This window comes from Thermothelomyces thermophilus, chromosome 3 (genome assembly GCF_000226095.1).
Source record: "Thermothelomyces thermophilus ATCC 42464 chromosome 3, complete sequence".
In the NCBI taxonomy this organism is placed as follows: Eukaryota; Fungi; Ascomycota; class Sordariomycetes; order Sordariales; family Chaetomiaceae; genus Thermothelomyces; species Thermothelomyces thermophilus.
The window spans coordinates 333473-353912 of NC_016474.1; the positions used below are offsets into that span (position 1 = coordinate 333473).

General features: G+C 48.6%; 4 protein-coding genes across 4 annotated transcripts; 2 read left to right on the forward strand and 2 right to left on the reverse strand.

The window, feature by feature from the left end:
• Positions 1 to 8290: 8290 nt before the first annotated feature.
• On the reverse strand, positions 8291 to 10487 carry MYCTH_2303174 (uncharacterized protein). Its single transcript, XM_003662456.1, has one exon. The coding sequence runs from the start codon at positions 10421 to 10423 to the stop codon at positions 8969 to 8971; it is 1455 nt and encodes a 484-aa protein (XP_003662504.1). The 5' UTR covers positions 10424 to 10487; the 3' UTR covers positions 8291 to 8968.
• A 4574-nt stretch (positions 10488 to 15061) lies between these two features.
• On the forward strand, positions 15062 to 16465 carry MYCTH_2303176 (uncharacterized protein). Its single transcript, XM_003662457.1, has 2 exons — positions 15062 to 15426; positions 15495 to 16465. Exons 1-2 carry the CDS (start codon positions 15157 to 15159, stop codon positions 16386 to 16388), a joined length of 1164 nt encoding a protein of 387 aa, XP_003662505.1. The 5' UTR covers positions 15062 to 15156; the 3' UTR covers positions 16389 to 16465.
• A 627-nt stretch (positions 16466 to 17092) lies between these two features.
• MYCTH_2303180 (uncharacterized protein) lies at positions 17093 to 18459 on the forward strand. Its single transcript, XM_003662458.1, has 5 exons — positions 17093 to 17288; positions 17433 to 17474; positions 17679 to 17837; positions 17900 to 18000; positions 18081 to 18459. The coding sequence occupies exons 1-5, from the start codon at positions 17195 to 17197 to the stop codon at positions 18237 to 18239; spliced, it is 555 nt and encodes a 184-aa protein (XP_003662506.1). The 5' UTR covers positions 17093 to 17194; the 3' UTR covers positions 18240 to 18459.
• A 461-nt stretch (positions 18460 to 18920) lies between these two features.
• MYCTH_2303183 (uncharacterized protein) lies at positions 18921 to 19633 on the reverse strand. The gene has a single exon (XM_003662459.1). The coding sequence runs from the start codon at positions 19596 to 19598 to the stop codon at positions 18969 to 18971; it is 630 nt and encodes a 209-aa protein (XP_003662507.1). The 5' UTR covers positions 19599 to 19633; the 3' UTR covers positions 18921 to 18968.
• Between the last annotated feature and the right edge of the window lie 807 nt (positions 19634 to 20440).

Here is a 20440-nt window from a genome sequence, read left to right on the forward strand (position 1 = left end):
GAGTTAGAGACAAAGATAAAGAGACTATCCCTAGTAGGAAAAGGAGGTTATGAACTATTATAGAGGTATATTATAAAGACTAGTAAGTAGGTATATCAAGGGAAAGGAGGGATTAACTAGATATGTTACTAATAGGAAGTCTTACTTCCTTTGTTTCTTCCTTTTATAGAAGAACTTAGGAAGAAGTACAGCCTTATCTATATTATATAGAAAGATAACGCTAGTACCTATACCTCTTAATAGAATTATTAGCTCTAGGAGGAAGCAAGGTTGTCACGGAAATATACATGCAGATGCCGCCTAAGCCACTAGCACGAATAGGCCAATCAAGTCAAAGGAACGAAAGGACCAATTACAGCATAGGAAGCATAGTAATCACTACACTCACCAGTAATCAGGGTAATCACCACCATACGATCACTCACGATCATAGTGATCAGGAATGATCACTAGGATTATATATACATATAGATAGTCACTCGTTATAATAGACTCTAGGAGTTCGCCAGTGGTAATAATCATAATCACAGTACTTATAACAAGTATTGCTAATTACTGTAAGAGACAACTCTAAGTGTTATTATAAACCCTTTAGCTTTACTAAATCCCTTAGATAACCTGTACGCTTGTCCCGCTTTACCTACCTCCGTCTGGACCCTTTTAGAAGAAGTCTAAGTTAGGTTTGTTATACGTTATTACTACTCCCTTTGTTCTATTATAGTTTAGAACGGAGGTAACTTTGACCTTAATATCGATATAGCTACTAACTTTATGGCCGAATAGCTGCTTACTTAGCTTAGTTAACTCTAGTAATGGATCTAGGAGTTAGACTAGAGAGATAAGGCTGCTCAAGCTCAAATCAAGGAACTCGAGAACCGTGAAAAGTACTTATAGAAGTTAGTTAACGAGGCCTATACCAAAATCGAGACGCTTGAGACCGCTAAAGCGAAGTATATCAAGATTAAACTACCTAGCAAATATAGAGGAACTAAGGAGGATCTCGTAGGATTCCTAACAAACCTCTGATCTTACTTTTAGCTTAATGACGATAAGTTTCTAGACAATAAAGCTAAAGTCCTCTATATAGCCACGAGACTAGAGGGTAAGGCACTTAGATAGTTTAAGCTTATATAGAATGACTACCTTACTAAAGAAGATAAAGACGACTAAGGCATATTTATATAGGTAGTCTTCTAATCTTATAACCGTTTCGAAGAAGAGCTTTAGAAGGTTTTTAGCAATAAGGACGAGAAGATTTATATATAAGAAAGACTTACCAATCTCCGATAGACTAAGTTAGTAACCTCTTATACTATATAGTTTAGACAGGATATATTTAAGTCTTAGCTTAACGACAAGGCATTAATATAACTATTCTATAACGGCCTAAAGGAAAAGGTCAAAGACAAGCTATACAAGTATGACCGGCCTAAGACCCTAGACGAATACATTATATAGGCTATTAAAATCGATAATCGACTCTACATATAAGAGTAGCAGAAACGAGGTCAAATGAACGGAACCATAGTTAAGGCCAATAATAAGAAAAAGCAAGCATATGTTAGTACCTTGTACGGGACGTATCCTAGAGCTATAGATATAGACATAGCGTAGAAGCAGGACTAGAAGAAGACAACCAAAGACAAGTCTAATATTACCTACTATAACTATAGAAAGAAAGGGCACTATAAGCAAGAATATTAAAGCCCGAAGAAAGAGTAGAAGATAGTCCCTAGAAAGGAAATTACAACTATCGACAAAACCACTAAGGACGTCATCAAAGTAGCGGCTATAAGCTATAAAGACAAGGGTAGTAATATAGATAGTCTTAGATATAATGACAATAGTAAAGACAAATAAGCACCGTACCCTAAACTAGTCACTATAGACCTAGAGATAGGTCTCACCGAATAGGATATAGCAGGAGAATATGTACCGCTAGTTTCGATTCTTTTAGCCTTAAGGCAGTAGGGTTTTATAGTTATATAGAGGTAGGATAGATTGTAAATAACTAATACCTAAGGAATCGAAAGACCTAGACCTAATGTTCTATTTCTCTAGGAACAAATCGAATGGTACTATAATAAAGTTTTTCGGCTTAATATAGAACTACGCAAATAGGATAAACGCTTGATTTGACTTACCTAGTAAAGCAATAGAATGAGGGACGAAATGAGGGAACTCCGACATATTATAAAAACTATTAAAGGAGAACAGCCTATAATATATAATAGGCCTAATAGCTACGTCGAGTATCTTAACGGCTAGTAACTTAGTAACAACATACGGAACCCGGAATACTAGTTTATACACGCGAACCGTAGAAAAGACAAGTATATATAGGAAGGCTACTAGAAGAAATACTCCTATCTTAGTATTAGAGTACCTATAGTCTACGTATAATAGGAAGGATTTAGGAAAGAATTCCAATACCTCCTAGGTAACGCTATATGACTATACCCTCGATACAAGGCATATATACAAGTGCCCTGGTTCTAGTATATAGTATACGAATGCCGATACCACTTCCGCGACAAATTCGAAAATAATCACTAGCCGACCCGACAAGGAAATGAGGACGGAAGCTTACGCCCTATAGAATAGGTCTACAATGTAGGAAACAGAGCGGCCGAATTGCTCTAGAAGATCGAAGCCTATAATCTAGAAGGTATTATAATAGTTCTAAGACGAGCCTGGCCTAGGTACTATGGAACCGGACGAGACACGTAGGACTTGTGCTAGAGTAACGATTACCTCTATTACGCGGACGAAAAGAAATCGCGAATTTGGGAGCTTTAGACGAAGCTATAGTATATATAACGGAAAGTAGAATAGACCTAATAGTAGGAAGCTGTAAGCACTTAATGGCTTATAGAAATAAGTATAATCGACGAAGCCGCTATTAGCTAAACAACCGAAGAGGTTAGTACTAACCTAGGAAACAGGTTAGGGCCCTTTAAGGGGCCTAGAAACTATTAACGCCCGTATAGCGGCAAGTGGTAGCGTAGTATAGGAGGGACTAGTATAAGAGACTACTATATCGAGACCTCCTGGTAGAAATATAGGAAATCGCTATAATCTTTAGATGACGGTAGCAAGACAAGCAATTATAGATAATAATATAGTGGAAATAGCACGAAATGCTTGTACTAGTAGATAGTAGAGCAGAGATAAATCTGATTTTGCTAATACTTATAAATTAGCTATAGATACCCTAGAGAATGAAGCAGAAGTATAGCATAGTCAAAGGGCTATTTCCGACATAATGGGTATATAAGGAGACTAAACCGATTAATATTACTATAGTAGGGAAGATTATAGCAGTTATATTTAGTATTATAAATATAGGTAATAATAAAGATATAATATTAAGGTTACTATAGTATAAAGACTATAACCTAGATATTAGCTAGAAGAATAGTAGCTACCTATAACCCTAAATAGAGTCGTATTTGACTAGCAAGATAGGGAGTATATAAGGATCGCGAGTAGACGATGCTTAAGGAAAGGCATGTCCTACAGATCTACCGTAAGAGATAGACAGTAGTAGGCAGACTACTATAGACTCTAGAAGAGGCAGCACAACGACATCAATATCGCAATAGGAGGAACGAGCTAAATCGCTGATAGCTGTTCTCTCTATTGACGAATGCAGAGCACTATAATAGGAGTAGTAGGTTAAGATAGGAGAAATCGCTAGTATCGCTATAGACGGAACTAAGTTTGTATACTACTAGAAAAACGAGAGACGAGATAAGACTAGGGAAGTACCGAAGGAGTACAAAGGACACCTAGCATTCGAACCGAAACATCTAGAAGGACTACTAGAACACGGCCTATAGGATCACGAGATCAAGCTTAAGGAAGGAGCATGACTAAAGTTCTTTAAGATTTACTATATAAGCTAGATATAGAATAAAGAACTTAAGTAATATTTAGAGGAGAACCTTTGAAGAGGATATATCTGCCTATCGACATCGTTAGCAGGCTACCTAATCCTGTTTATACCTAAGAAAGACGGAAAGCTACGGTTATATATTGACTATTAGTAACTTAATAAACAGACTGTAAAAAACTAATACCTGTTACTACTAATCTTACGGCTCTAAGATTAGTTAGTAAGAGCCTAATATTTTACGTATCTTGACTTGCTATTGGCCTATAACTATATACGGATCAAAGAAAGCGACAAGTAGAAAACGGCCTTTAGGACACCCTATAGCCATTATAAGTACCTTGTTATGTTATTCGGACTTATAAACGCGCTAGTAACGTTCTAAGCCCTAATTAATCAAGCTATCTAACCCTTTCTTGATAAATTTATAGTATATTATCTTAACAATATACTTATCTTCTCTAAGACGATAGATAAATACTAGAAGTAAGTAAAAGTAGTACTAGACATGCTATACGTGTACAAGCTATCAATTAATAAGGAAAAGAGCGAATTCTATATTAGGAAGATAGTCTTTTTAGGATATAAGATATCCCTAGGACAAATCCGGATAGAACCTTTAAAAGTTAAAGCTATTAAGAATTAGCTATAACCGACGTTAGTCACGGAAGTATAAAGCTTTATCGGATTTACAAACTTCTACCGGATGTTCATTAGGAACTTTAGAGCGATCGTACGACCTTTATACGAGCTTACTAAGAAGAATACTAAATTCTAATAGGAAGAGCAATATAAGCAAGCATTTATATAGATTTGTAACGCCATTACTAAAGATCTAGTACTAGTACTACCAGACCCTAAGAAGCTATTTAAGGTGGAAACGGACGCTTTAGACTATGCCATCGGAGGATAATTAGGATAATAAGACAGACAAGGAAAGCTATATCCTATAGCCTTCTTTTCAAAGAAGCTCGATAGACTATGTCTTAATTACCTAATCTATAACAAGGAACTACTTATAATTATCAAAGCTTTTAAGGAATAGTAACTATACCTTAGTAGTACAATTAAATTAATATAAGTATATATAGATTACAAGAATTTATAATACTTTATAATGATAAAGGAGCTTAATAGACGACAAATACAATAGGCAGAATTCCTTATAGAATTTAACTTTAAGATCCGCTATAAGAAGGGTAAAGAGAACATACGAGCAGACATCTTAAGTCGACGAACAGATCATATAGAAGGACGAACAGGAACGATACTACCGTTATTTAAGGAACGGACAGACGGAACGCTACATCACGAAACGTAGATACCTATAGAAGATGATTTACTTGACTTGTTCCTAGAATGCTATGTAATCTTTCGAGAAGAAAGGATTAATAAGGCATAGTATCAAGCAGTACCTAGATCACTAGTATCTAACGGAGTAGAAGAAAAAGATAGGAAACTTTAGTACTAAGGTAAAGCATATATCTACGACAAAGATCAATAGCTATAGATGATTCGAGAACTCTACAAGTCGAAACTCAGAGGATATAAAGGAGTTATAAAGACTATTGTATAAGTTAAGAAACACTATGACTTTCTATAGTTAATAGTATAAGTTAAGGAAGTCGTATAGAGCTACGATATCTATAATTAAAGCAAAATGGTATAATATAAGCCGTATAAGCTACTTTAGCCACTGCTAATAGCTAACAAACTATAGAGTTTAGTTATGATAGACTTTATTATAAAGCTACTAAAATCTAAGGATATAGCTATAGGAGTAATCTATAATGGTATTCTTACTATAATAGACTGCCTAACTAAATAGGCATACTTCTTTCCCTATAAAGAGTCCTAGATAGCCAAATAACTAGTAGATATAATCTATTAGCAAGTTATATTAGTATATGCTTGGCTATAAGAATAGATTACCAATAGAGATACCAAGTTTGTATCGAAGTTTTGGCAAGCGTTAATATAACGATTAGGCATTAATAATAAGCTATTAACGGCATATTACCTATAGACTAATAGACAAACAAAGCAACTAAACCAAATTATTAAGTAATACCTCCGCTCTTATATCAATTATTAGCAAAACGACTAGGTTATACTATTACTAATAGCACAACTCGCTTATAACATAATGCCAACGGAAACGACCAAAGTTACACCGTTCTTCGCGAACTACAAATATAAAGCAGACCTTAGGCAAGGACTAGAGGTTATAGTGCCGAGAGCAGTAGTCAAAGCAGAACAAATGCACGCACTATATGAAAAGCTCAAAAAGGAACTCAAGTTTATCAAGACTAGAATGAAGAACTACTACGACAAATATAGGCTCGAGGGACCTTGCCTAGAGAGGGGAGACAAAGTCTACCTAATCGTACGAAACTTGCAAACCAAACGACTAAGTACAAAGCTAGACTTTAAGAAGGTCGGACCCTTCATTATCAAAGAACGAATTTCGACATCTAACTACTAACTATCGTTACCGTCATCTATACGACTATGGATAGATATTTTTTATATTTTACTTCTTAAACTAGTACCGAAAAACGCTAAAGTTACTACGTATATCGAAGCAAAAGACAAGGAAGAAGAATAGGATGTCAAAGAAATTCTAGATTTATATATTATCGATAGGGAACTGTAGTACCTAGTTAAGTAGCTCGATTTCGGACTAGAAGATAACTTATAAGAACTAGTCAAGAATTTGAACTACCCTAAGAAACTAGAACAGTTCTATTGGTAGAACCCGGATCGGCTAAAGGCAAATCTAGGATAGAACCGAAAATAGCGCCCTAGTTAATAACATTAACGCTACCATTAAGCTATATAATAGCCCCCGATTCCTACTATTTTACTACCTCTAATTCGTCTAGATTTGATAAACCTCGTATAACCATATCTACCCCCTTCTCTACTAGGAATTCTCGTTATTCATAGACCCGAGTCAGACAGGCTAACGCCTTAGAAGCTTTACGTTAATATTCTCGTAACAAGGCTTCGGCCTCTTTCTCTTTAGCCTTTAAATGACATTACTTGCATATAATACGATCTACTACATTACAATTAGAGATATACTCTTATAAGGAAACGGGAACTTATAAGAAGAAACTAGAACGCTAGAACTATCGTAAGCATGACCCTAACGTACGTAAGCCTTGTAGCGATAAGATTTTTCAATCATCTTATATACTTGGTTGTACTCCGTGTAATAAGAATATACTATTACTATAAACCTATAATTAAAAATAAACTAAGCTAAACGCTTATGACAAATAGATACTAGGGATCTATACGCGTTAGATAGTATAACTAATAGTATAAAGGGCAATAAGAGGCTAAAGGAGAAAAATACATATAAGGAATACAAGGGATATTAGCGCTATTTAAGACAGCCTAAAGAGGGCTTTTAGGTCAAAAGCCTTAGAAGGAAGGCATCGTATCACAGAAATATATATATAGATGCCGCCTAAGCTACTAGTACAAATAGGCTAATTAAGTCAAAGGAACGAAAGGACTAATTATAGCATAGGAAGCATAATAATCACTACGCTCACTAGTGATCAGGGTGATTACCGCCATACGATCACTCATAATCACAGTGATCAGGAATGATCACTAGGATTATATATATATATAGATAGTCACTCGTTATAGTAGACTCTAGGAGTTCGCCAGTGGTAACAATCATAATTACAGTACTTATAACAAGCATTGCTGATTACTGTAAGAGACAACTCTAAGTGTTGTTGTGAACCCTTTGGCTTCACCGAATCCCTTAGACGACCTGTACGCTTGTCCTGCTTTACCTACCTCCGTCTGGACCCTTTTAGAAGAAGTCTGAGTTGAGTTTGTCACAAAGGTTTAAGGTCCTAAAGTGGCTACTAAACTTACCTAACCTTAATACTATTAAGCCTATATAGGCAAGGATCAAATAGTCTTATAGGAGGCAAAAGATCCTAAATTCTTATATCTAGCTAGAAAAAGATTAGGCTAGGCAGTAGCAAGAGTTTCTAATAGAGTAGATGTAACGATATATTAAGAGGATTTAAGGCAATATCAAATAGGTAATTCGGCTGGCTAGGGTGAACGAATATAAGGAAGGTACTACTCCTGACCTTCTGTCGCCTGGACAAGAGGAGCCAGGGTATCGCGTATAGCGCGAATAGTATCAGAAATCGAAGGCTAAATAGGAAGCTGAGTTGGAAGAAGCTAACGGTAAGGATCGACTTCGGTTGGGAGAACTTCTGTATCTACTACATAGAAATCGTGGAAGTTAGTAACAGACTTACAAGTAGTTAGTCTAGGGGAAAGCGACGTAACTACTAGTAAAATAGAGCCACTTTGACTATCTTGTAAATAGCGAATTAAATGCTGTTTGGAATGCTCAAAATAGCCTGGTTTTGAGCCAGTTTTACCTGCTGGTAAGTTGGTAAGTGGGAGGGCTGTGGAGGGTGGAGAACCGTCTTGGCTGACTATACGGATCCGTACTATATATGGAGGTCTTGGCAGTCTGGGCACTGTAATATCTTTTGAAGCCAACCTCCGTAATCCGTACAGTAAGGTTTCAACCTTCGTCGGCCGGCTCCGGGCGGGCTCAACATTCCGAGGTGCTTCTGAACTGGAAGTTGAACAAAACAAACAGAAGGATTTCCGTCTTTTGGCTTGCTCTCAGTTTCAAGAGTCCACTCGTAAGCCACAAGCCCAGGGAACAACAGCAAAGCTCCTCGCTGTCATATTTACTGTTTCTCTAGCATGCCGACCCGATTAATTTTTTTTCTTTTTTTCTTTTTTTGCTTTTTATTGTCACCACAGAACAACAAAAAGCGAATGCCTCCCGAATGCTAAAGTCAAATGACCCACCAACGCGCGTAAAATCAGATTGCCACCCCCCAGTCCTGTTTGCAGCCATGATAAACCTTGGTCCCACACAGAAACTCAAGATAACCCCTTCTCCCTTTGCTGCCCAAGCGCCCCTAAACTCCATACAGGGAATGGACGCCTCCGTGCGCAGTGACAAAAACGTAAAACACGACTGCAAGGTGATGGTGCTTGCTTTTTTTTTTACCACGTATCTCCCCAGGGAATCCCGTCCAAGTCATCCATGTAGTCCTCAAAGCAATCCCCGTCCCCATCGCGACCGTCACCGCTCCCACCAGTCGCTCCGTCTCCGCCCCCTTCGCCATCACCACTTTTCTTTCCGCCGCTCCCAAAGATGACGCTGAAATCCGCATACACGCCTTCTCCGCCCCCTTCCTCATCGTCGTCGTCGCCGTAGATATACCGGCTCTCGAGGTCTGCCGTCGGGAAGGCCACGCAGTCCGTGTCTCCGCTGAATGAGGAAGGATCGTCGACCAGGAGGGGCTCAATGTCCTCGAGCGGTACCAGCGGCCTGGTGACGCGCAGCTCTGGGGACCGGAGGGGGCGGAGCTTGGGCGAGGGGATGCGCAGTCGGGTGGTTGATGGCGGGGGGTGGTGCGAGTTGGAGTGAAGAGTTTGATGATGATGATGATGATGAGCTGCGGCGGCCCCTGGCGGTGATCGTTGTGTGGTTGCTGCTGTTGCTGCTGCTGCTGACGATGATAATGATAATGTTGCTGCTGCTGGTCCTGCTGTTGACCCGTGAGGCCCTGGCAGCATGGCCTTGTTTGCTTGGTGGATTGGCGTGGCAATGAGGTAGCGTCCGCCTACAAAAGTCGTCGCAAAGCCGTGGCTCTGCTGTAAGGCGGTTGCTTTGGCCGCCAGGTCCGGAACGGGAATGTTGGCGCGTTCCGCCGCCGTGGCGTGGACCCGGTTCCGCAGGCTGTTAAGCACCGCGGCGCGACGGAGCCAGGTCGACGGACTTGGCTGCTGTGGGGAGACCGGGCTGACCACGGCGCTGTTGAGGCGCCGCGCCGACATGATGGCTGTCAGCTTGGCAAAGCGCTTGCCGCCGGCCGCGACAGACTCGCGGTTGAGGATGTGGGTGGCCGGGAGCGAGAACGGCTGCGAGAGGCGCGAGGTGATGAGTTGGCGTAGGAGGCGGCGCTTCTTGCGGCTGGTCGCGTTAGTCCCTGGGCCGTCGACGTCGGTGACGGGCCGGCGACGCTTGAGGCATGGCTTGGGAACCCGGGCAGGCTCCGGCAGTGGGAATGTTACAACCGCTTTGCCGGAGGGCGCGGGATCGGTAAACGCCAGCGATGGGTGGAATATGGCTGGAAGGAGGGGCTGAGATATCTCGGTTGGGTGGGCCGGGCTAGACCCCTTAGGCAAGGCCGGATCCGGAGAACTTCCAGGCGTGTGCCTCACCTTGGAGACCGAGAGCGTCACTTCGGAACGAGGCGAGCCGGGATCCGGTCTGCCTCCCTTCGAAATGCCCAACAGCCTGTCGCTCAAGCCGGGAATGTCGGCCGTCTGCAAAAGGGCCGGCCCCAGGCCGGTATGGTGGTCTTCCTCGAAGCGGGCATCCGCAAAGTGCCATGGCCCGTACTGCTTTAAGCTCCGACCGATGGGTTCGAACTGGACCCTCATGTCGGTCATCTTCGCTGCTCGCTATCCAAGCAGCAATCCGGCAGCCCGGGTTCCTTCCGTTGATTGACCCCGGGGGGGGGGGGGGGGGGGGAGGGAGGGAGGGAAATCGAACCCGCACTGCTGGCCTAACGCATGTTCAACCGCTCCTCGAGGTCACAAGCCGGGAAGGGAGGAGAGAAGTCCAGAGCGGAGAGGTTCCTCAGGACAGTGGAGGCCAGGAATAAACGAAGCATGCCGAATCTGGCCGGCCAACGGCTCCGGTCAGAGTGTCAATAGAGTGAAGGTAATTCGTCGTTATTCGGCTTTTGGCAAAGAGAACTGTCCGCTCCCTCGGGTCTGTAATGCCAACCCGCGACTGGGTCTGCGGTGGATGCGGGGGGAGTGGGAGGGGTTTCCAGACGGTCGGGAACGGGCGTGTGGAGGGAAAAAGCAGGCGGAGCGGGATGGGAGACAAGGAGGCGTGCTCTGAGCGCAGCATGTATTTATTGGGAACAAGGTCCCAGCCGGTCGGTGTCAGGTGGAGAAGAGGGCGATCTGGTACAAAGAGGGTGCGAAACCTGGGCCAAAAATGCTCCTCGCGGCAGAGCTAGCAGGACGCTAGCGTGAGTTGCTTGCCGGAGCACCCAGTCAGAGGCAGGGTTGCACAGCAGCAGGGGGGGAATGGAGGAAAGTCTGGGGAATGGAGGCGGGAACTTCTGGGGCTGTGGGGTATGTTTGTGCAGAGTGTAGTGTATGTCACCCTGGTGTAATCCGTACCCTGTGGAGAGCCCCAGGCTTCCCGTCTTGCTCTCAGCTGATCTTGCGCACACGAACACGCGCCTCCAGTAAACGGAGTGCAGTGATGGAAGGAGCACAGCGATGCATTCGTCCCTACCTCGGAAGGAAGGCGCCTGTCTATGGATAGCTTCTCGTCTGATTGTGTGCATGTATATACTACTCATAGTGCCTCAGGCAGCGTATTGTAGGCAGGTACGCAAGGGTGCTCACCTGACTGGCTTGACCGCGTGGCGGCCCTGGTTGGACACGTGCACCTGATTCCCCTTCAAACAAACGGAAACTGAATTCCCAAAGCCCCGTTCGAGTCGGCCAGTGGGGGGCGACAACCAGTGCCAGGTCTCGGGACTCGGCGAGTATCGGATGACGCAGGCTGCGAGATGGGGACGCCGAGGTGCGGAGCGCGGAAGCAGCGCGCCAAGGAGTCTGGGACTGGTTGCACGGCAGGTTTCATCACAAGAGCCTCAGTTTCCCAGCCCTTGAACCCTTGGAGTGCGATCAACGGCAGGATTGCCATCATGGTGGAAAATGGGGAGGGCGAGGCCCGTCAGCTGAGAAAGCGGCGAAAGGAGGGACTCGAGGAGCGGCTTCCATGATCACCCGACTGGAGGCGAGGCGAGCCAGGAGGTATTAACATCCTTGGCGTAATCGGCGGACCAATTCTCGACGGTTATTGCTGCTTCTGCGCAAGAAAAGCCTGCACAGTACTTAGTAGTGTGCAGTGGTGCGCTTCAGGTGCTGCTGGCCCTTGCTCGGCCCCACATGCTGCCTGCCCTACTACACTAAACTTGGAACTAGTGTAAGCCATGCATGGTAGCCGAATCATTACATTTCCGGACCATACCCTACGATGGAGGAAGAGGAGAACGGAATAGACTCCGTAGTTGTATGTAGTGTACTCTATGTACAGACTCCTATTCGTAGTTGGGACTCAACAAAATTTACTGCTCTATTCTGGGGGACTCCACTTTGTTCAAAGCCACTCACTGGCTGTCTCTGAGGCGCTTCCACCTTTCGCTTTTGAAGACCGAATCTCGTAGTGGCCCTTGATGTCCTGAGCGCCTGCGACCCACGTGTCAGGCCATGTCTCACACTCCATTTTAACTGTGTTTGTAGCAAGTGAACCCTTCAGAGACACGTGGATGGCGCCTTTAAGCACGGATTCGTGTAGTAGCAATGTATCAGTGGTGCAGGGTTCCGTGCAGGGCAATTTATGTAATCCGTACAGTAACTGTTGCCGTACACGGAACAGGGCATGCCTTGGGCAGGCCAGATCTTCAATTTGTGAGCTGCCAAAGAGTCCGCAGCGGCGTGATCTGCGGGGAAACCCGGACGGTCCAGTGCACTACTGGGTATAGTGAATGAGTGCACCGGCAACACATACCGGATTTCCTACACCACTTCCACTCCGCTACACTCGACGGTATTTGGCACAGTACTAAAAATTACTAGTACTTAAGCAAGTGCCCCATAATAAGGCGCGGAGAGAATCGGGCAGAACAATAGTCCGGAACAATGGTTGATCACCTGCCTGCCCTTCCGGCCCCTGTGGGCTTTCACTGCCTTTCTGCTGGCCAAGGTGCCCGAGCTCGATTACGATGCTCGCTCCTGGATTCGCTATTCTGAAACAAATGGTGTTTGGCCGAGACCGTTGAAGCCCAAGTTTTGAAAAGAAGATCTCGTTGCAGCTCAATTCCAACCGTGTCGGGAGAAGGTTGCCGATCCAATGCCGGTCGGGGGTCCCGCATTCGCTACTGTAGTGTAATCCGTACAGTACTTGCACACACACAGTTGAGCCACTCAAGCGCCGCCTCATCTGGCAATTCTGCGCCGCGTGACTGCGAGCAGAGCAGCAAGAGAGATCTGGAGGGCCCAGACTCGTCACTAACGACCAAGCAACTTTCAAACTGCACCATTGCAGAATGAGAGGATGTCTAATAGCCAGCCATCTCTGCAGGAATTCCATGTTCATGGCACCGAACCTCGTCGGCCAGCCCTTTTGGCAAGCCCTGCCAGCCTACTATCCGATAGTCTGTTTCAGGGGGGTTAAGACCCCTTGCTGAGCCCAGAATAGCACATGGAGTGACAGTTGTTCGCTTTTTCCCCCCCTCGGAGAACAAACAACCGGTTCCCAGAAACCCAGGGAAACGGTTCAGGTGGAGCGCTGACTGCAGACGGCACTAACGCTTGTCGCTGCAATCGGCAACCAGCGGCTCCAGAGTCCAAGGGAGTTTTGACTGAGTTTGCGACCCGCGGCCCTGTAACAAGAGCCGTTGTTTTATTAAGTTTGGATTGGTCTCGACAATTCCCACCATTCAGCTCTCTCGCCGGGTGTGCCGCGATCGGCAAGCTGCGCGGCGGATTGGCCTCCCCTACTTCCGCACACTCGTGCACTCCGCTTCACAAAATATCTGACTTCCTTTTTCGGACCTTTAGGTTCCATCAGGACTCTACATACAAGCCTCGGTGGGGGTAAGCGAACCGCAATGTACCCCCCTTGACTGGTCCGGGAAGTCCCATGGTGGCCTTCATCTCGGTATACACAAGTGGACAGACATACTGTGTATAGTAGCGTAGGTTCACGTAACGTATCCTAATGTCGCATTGTAGTGGAATTGTAGTGTGTGCAGGAGCTGGAATCGGGAATCGGCATAATTTACTCCGTCCTACCTAAGTTACTTTACATCCTGGCCACCGTGATGATGGTGTCTGAGAGCCTAATAAAGTTAGTGTTGTGTTGGGCAGACGGACATGTCGGGACGCAAGTGCAAATAGCACGGGGTAAGGCCAACAAAGAACTTGAAGTCGTGGTCATCTGCTTGGGCCTCACGCAGCACCCTCCTTACTCTACTAGAAGTAAGGGAGGGATGTATGTTGTACATAACTCCGTAGTGTTTTTGCTTACACATACGATATGAAAATCGGTGGTTACACAGCTTTTAAAACACCAGCAGTGTCCACTCACCTTGTATCCCTGTCTGGGGAAGGAAGCTGACCCCCACCATGGAGATTCAGCCTGCGAGTGGGGAATGCCACCCCGCATTCCGAACAAAGTCCTGTGGTGCGATGTTCGTTAAAAAAAAATAAATCCGTATTCGTTCGCTAGTTGAAGATGGCTTGATGCTTGGCCCAACAAAAACGTCGGAATCAAGTTTTCATCAAGCTCCTTCATTAGCCTTCATCAATCTTCCACGGTTGAACTTGGGTTTTGATAATTAAATGCGTCTGTCCGCACGCGGCTGCGATGAGACGCCTACAAAGAGTTCCATACTCTTATTCAACGTTTTTCCGATGCTACGGAGTACGTACTGCGTACTACTGCCTCCAGCGCGGAAGCCCAGCAGGCAATTGAAGCAATGTTGCGCGTCGCCTATACGACAGCTGTTGCTGGTCTCAAAAGAAGAAGACGACGAACAAGTTCCAGGTTGCCCTCGGGTGTCCGACTGCTTAGTGAATTGTCGATGGTGAAAGCAGCATTCGCTGCCATGTCGCGTAGTAACCCACTCACAGGGGGCACCTCATCACGTGTGTTTGCCTCGGCACACCGAAGCCCCGGTGCACAATTGCAGGGGTAGCCGGAGAGCCGAAGTGAGTCCCCGGCAGCCTGACAATAACCTCGGGCGATCTCAACAGCCTCAGCCGCCACAGCTCAACAGCCTCGAAGCGGTTGGGACGCCGTTGGGACGCCGTTGATCCTCGGGCCGATGAAGTGACCCGGGCCGGTACATTCAGCGACTTAGGCGTGCCTCCTGACACCGTCCCCGGGTTCCCTTCCATCCACACCGCTTCAGATTCTCACTGTCGGTCGGCGCCAGGGGTTCACAGTGACACTTCGTTCGAGACTCAATCTGTCTCGAGGTCAGTCTCACTGATAGGCCTACCTAATCCATCTTGAGCCGTGTGATTGTTGAGAGCGACACGACATAAGCCTTAGCCCACCTCTCACTCCCACAATCAGTATCGCCGTCATGCCTTCCGACGATAAGACCCTCCTCCCTCTGCAGGAGGCGCTGAACTTGGTCAAATTGGCCGCAGAAGGCGACTCCCGGCGGTACATGGGGACGAGGGCAGCGTACCTGCCCGGGGCCGATCTTTCGCCGGACAAGGGCATGCTGAGCACGCATAAGGCTGCTTTTGGTGGCCATGTGTATGGTCAAGCCGCATTGGCCGTTGCACGAACCCAGAGGGAACTGGAGGACGAGACGGGGCGCAAACCATCCGAGAGGCTGAGCCTGCATGTACGTGCCCTCTGCATATCCACCCTTTTTTTTTATTTTCGGCGTTGGAAGGGCTGACTGTAACCCAGACCATCCACGGCTACTTCACCCGAGCCGGCATCCCCAGCCGGCCCTTCCTCTACACCGTCACGCCCCTCACCTCCTCGCGCACCTTCAGCACCCTCTCCGTCACGGCCTACCAGCCCTCCGAGCCCAGCACCAACCCGCAAGGCGACCACTTCCCCCTGTCCGACGCCGCCCTCCCGCTCTCGCCGCCCTCCTTCACCGGCATGTGCTCCTTCAAGCTCCCCGAGCCCGACAGCCAGGGCGTCTCGACCCAGGAGGCGCCCCCGCAGGAGCGCTTCGCCTCCATCCTCTCCTCCCGCGCGCCCGAGGACTGGCCGCCCGTGCCGCCCCTCGACATCACCGCCTTCGTCGAGATCGTGGGCGCCGACGAGCCCGGCAAGTTCCCCGTCGCAACCATGCGCAAGGTCGACATGACGGCGTACAACGCCGGCCGGCCCGTGCACGAGCGCCGCGAGCTGATGCTCTACAAGCTGCTCGCCCCGCTGCCGACGACCGGCGGTGACGGTGACGGCGGAGGCGGCGGCGGCGGCGGCGGCACTGGGGCCGAGGAGGGGGAGGGGAAGGGGCAGGGGCAGGTATGGGACGCCAACGCGCACGTCATTGCGCACGCGTACGTCGCCGACCGGAACGGGCTGCTGCTGGCGGGCAACCACGTCGGGTTCGGGCACGCGCTCGCGCGGGCCGCGACGCTGAGCTACACGTTCGTGGTGCACGTCAACGCCGAGCTGGCCGTCATGCGGGAGGAGGACGGCTGGTGGGTGCAGGAGATGTTCTTCCCGCGCACCGCCGCCGGCCGCGGCATCGTCGAGAGCAAGATCTGGAGCCCCGCCGGCGTCCACGTCGCGACCGAGTACCAGGACGGATTGGTGCAGGGGAGGGGGCTCGGCAAGCTGTAGTCCCCCCTCCCTCTTTGTGGGTTAGTGCGCATCGGCCTGTCTGCCCTTTTTTTTTTTTTTTTTTTTTTTTTTTTTTTTTTTTGGTCTTGCACTGGCAAAGCGCCGGATAGAGCACGAGATATTATAAAGACCATCGCGGGCGCGTAACCCCGTCGACTTTGGGATAGAAGAGTTAGATGATGATACATTATGAAGCTACCTTAATCCAGGAATGTAATTGTCGGGTATGCATTCACACTTTGAGATGCCCTTCGATTGTAGTCCAATGAAGCCTTCAGCCTCAGGTCAGGCCTGCTTGTTATAGCTGTATTCCGCATGGGGGATGGAGGGGGAGTTTGAGAGGGAAAAGTCGGTTGGAGCTGATGTTCTCTGCTCAGTCCCAGAGGAGCGTAATGACGGAATGTGGCTCGAGCGAACAATCAGCATGTGGTTCTTTCGGGGGAACGCCTTTCATTCTGCGCCCACACACCGTGTCATTGCCGTCGTGGCCATGCCAAAAAAAAAAAAAAAAAACGAATGTCACGATAGAAAGTAAGAAATAATAAAAGACCTTTTTTTGGAGGTCTGTACTCCCTGGACCCATTCAGTTCTGTCCTTCAGTTTGATGAGCTCGCGATCGGGGTACACGTGCGAGGTCACATGCACGCTAACTCGAAACAGCAAGCAACTTGGCAGCTCGGCTGACGAGGTTTGGGCTCGGGCCAAATCAGACCATTTCTCAAATCCAAGAGTCGAGAGAACCCGGCTTCACCCCGTTTCGCCCAACAACCTCGACCAATTGATCCGCCACCACCACCGACGAGACCATGTTCCTGCAGCGCTCCGCCGTGGCCGTCGCGCGCCGCGCCGCCGTGGCCTCCCCGATGCTTCGTCGCAGCATCGCTACCACCGCTGTGCGCCGTAAGTTTTCCCCGGAGCGAACCCGAAAAAACCGAGCTCCGAAATCTCGCAGGTGTTTGCCGCTGCTGCTGCTGCTGCGGCACCAGCGATGCCGACCCAATTGCCCCCCGGCATCAACGAATACTGACGCCTCTGCATAACCAGACAATGCGGTTCCCGATCAGCCCAAGATCAAGACCTTCAAGGGTACGGATTCACCTTTCTTGTTCCGACTGTTTTGGTTTGTGTGACTTGCGTCATCGGCCGAGGGAGCTTCTGACGTCAAGCAATTGGCGTTCGTACTCGACACGATGGAGCATAGGAAGAGTGTTTCTGGAAGGAGGGACGGAGGCGGAAGTTCTTGTCTTCGTTGAAAGTCGCCTAGCGGCTTGGCTGACTGACAGGTTACAGAGGTCAAGACGGAGGAGGACCTCATCGGCCCCGGTGCCGCTCCGGGCACCGTCCCCACCGACCTCGAGCAGGCTACCGGTCTTGAGCGTCTCGAGATCCTCGGCAAGATGGAGGGCGTCGATGTCTTCGACATGCGGCCCCTGGATGCTTCGCGCCGCGGTAAGCACACACTCCCCGACACAGGTGAGGGTATGCGTAGTCAGCTGATTGTGGAGGCGCAGGCACGCTCGAGAACCCCATTTTGGTCCGCTCCGCCGGCGAGGAGCAGTACGCCGGTTGCACCGGTTTCCCGGCCGACTCTCACAACGTCTTGTGGCTCACGGTCAGTGCAGTCCGAATCGGCCACGAGTGGCCCCTTCCCCAGTTCAAGGAGAGCTTTGCTGATTGAAGGCGCAATATCAGATGACCCGCGAGCGCCCCGTCACCCGGTGCACCGAGTGCGGCAACGTCTACAAGATGGAGTACGTCGGCCCCGAGCACGTGGACCACCACTACCACAACCCCTACGGCCTCAAGGAGCCCAAGACCATTTCCGACTACATCAAGCCCGAGTACTGGTAAACATTGAGCCGGAGAAGGAGGTTGGGAGGTGCGGACGTACGAAGGAGGATGTGAGTCGGGCTGGGCTTGTAAAACTATCGCCGCGAGCAGATGAGGTTGTATAGAGGACTTTGCTATGTATCCGCAACCTGTGATGCAGCATTCCGACCTTGCTTGATCACGGTTCCTATTGTTCACTGGAGCAATTGCCGCTAGGATTTGATCCCAGCTTGCTGCCCGTATCAGATCGTAACGGCACTGATATTACTAGAAGATTTCCTCCCATCATCATCCTGCCAGGCCGCCGCCTAGCCTGGGTGAAAGTTTTCCGACTGCAAAAAGAACGGCAGCAATGCCGCGTACTCTGCGGCACGGAGCTTTCTGGTCCTAATGGGATCGCATTCCAGCAGCGTTTCACGACAGCAGCTAGCCGAACTCTTTCCCGCTGCTAGATCCGCGTAATGACGGCACTGCTTCGAGTGACGGCAGAAAGGTTATCGCCGGGGTTAGTAGGAGTCACTGTTCCTAGCTTTCGCATACCGTCGACAACAGTTTCGCCGCCAAAGCGAGAGACATCGTCACACCAAGACCCGTGCCGCCAGAGACAAGGCGCTCTGGCGTTTTACAGTGCCAGGCAGTGCCGCGCCTATTGATGCCCTCGAACCAGCCCGTAATCGATAGGTAGGCAAGGCAGGGACGGCGTTCGTATGAGATTAAGCAATTCGAATACCAGCCTCCGATTAGCTCTGCTCAGCCCTCGTCGTCGCCAAAGCTGAGCTTGATCTTCTTTGCCTTCTTCTTGGCCTTGGCTTTTACCGTAGCGGCCGACCCGTCCTTCTGTTTGGCGTCCGGTTCTGTTCCGCTGGCGCCGCTATCCCGCCCCGTCTTCCCTATCCTTGGGTCCATCTCGCTCCGCCATTCACCGCCCTTCTCTTCTCCCTCGTCTTCCTCGCTGGCGCCGGCGCCAATTACTCTGCCAAATTTGCGCTTCTTGCGCTGGTCTCCGACGCTCGCTAGTTTCTCCCCCGACGCCGCGGTGTCTGCGTCAGCCGCTTGGTCCCGTTGCTGCTCTTCTTGTTGTTTTTGTTGTTGTTGTTGTTGTTGTTGGTCGTCCGCCGTCTCGGAACGCTTCTCCCGCACGCTCCCGTCGGCGCCGACCGCCACGTCGTCAATGGAATTGCCGTGCTCGTCCACCACGAGCGGCGCGTCCTCGGCCTCGGCGCTCTTGGAACGCGGTTTGGCGGGCCGGCGCCTGGCGGCGAGGATCGGGTCCGGTCCGTCGCGGTCTGTCTCGGATGCGTGTTGGCCGCGCAAACGGGCTAGGAAGGGCGGAAGGTTCGCGTTGTACTGCAGGTTTTTGGCCGTGATCTTCTGCGACATGTTGTGCTCGGACGTGAGATTGAACCTTTTTTTTTTTTTTTGTGGGGGGGGGGGGGAGTGCGGAAGGAGGCCGACGATGCGATATTGACGTTAGGATGCTATGGAGGCAGGGCACGCCGTGGGCTGTGCATTTGACGTGGCACGCGAGTGCTGCCGTTTCTGGAACTTGGAATGCGTTGAATCGGCAACTCAGTTCTGCCGTAACGGTCGTGCCTCAGGAATGCTCGCGTACATGGGAAAGTTGGTGGACACTGGGGTTTCCGGAAGGAAGAGCGGATAATCAGGCGTGCAACAAGGTAAGTTACAGCCGCAGACATGTCACGGTAATTCAGTGTTTGTGTATTGTTCCCGTAATACTGACCTGTGCACCTCCAACAAGGGTTCTTACCAAGTACGGATTACTTGGCAAAGACGGTGACTATGGGTGCCACAGGCAGCTACCTAAGGTACCTTAGTTACATCGGTATCTCTGTTGAGAGAGTGTCGTCCTTCCATTTGATTCAGCCCGATTCGACTGATGCGCCTTCCATAAATGACGGTTTATGCTTGAGTTTCCAGGCTGCAGCCGGGCAATGAAATTGCGGTGTCCACGCTCGCGCCTGCTCAAATTCCACCTGTGCCGCGCTCTGCGCCATAAGATCCTTGCCTTAATCCTGGAGCCTCTGAAGGGAAGCCTCATGGGTCTTCTCTTTTGGAAGCATCTCTGACCACCTCATCTGATAGTGGCCCGTGTCTAGCCAGCCTTAAGCGCGGAACCAACCCGATGGCGCCCAGCTCCTTTCTGTCCGTACTCCCTGGCCAGTCAAGGTGCAGGGGCTTCAGACGCATCCCACGCCGCCGGT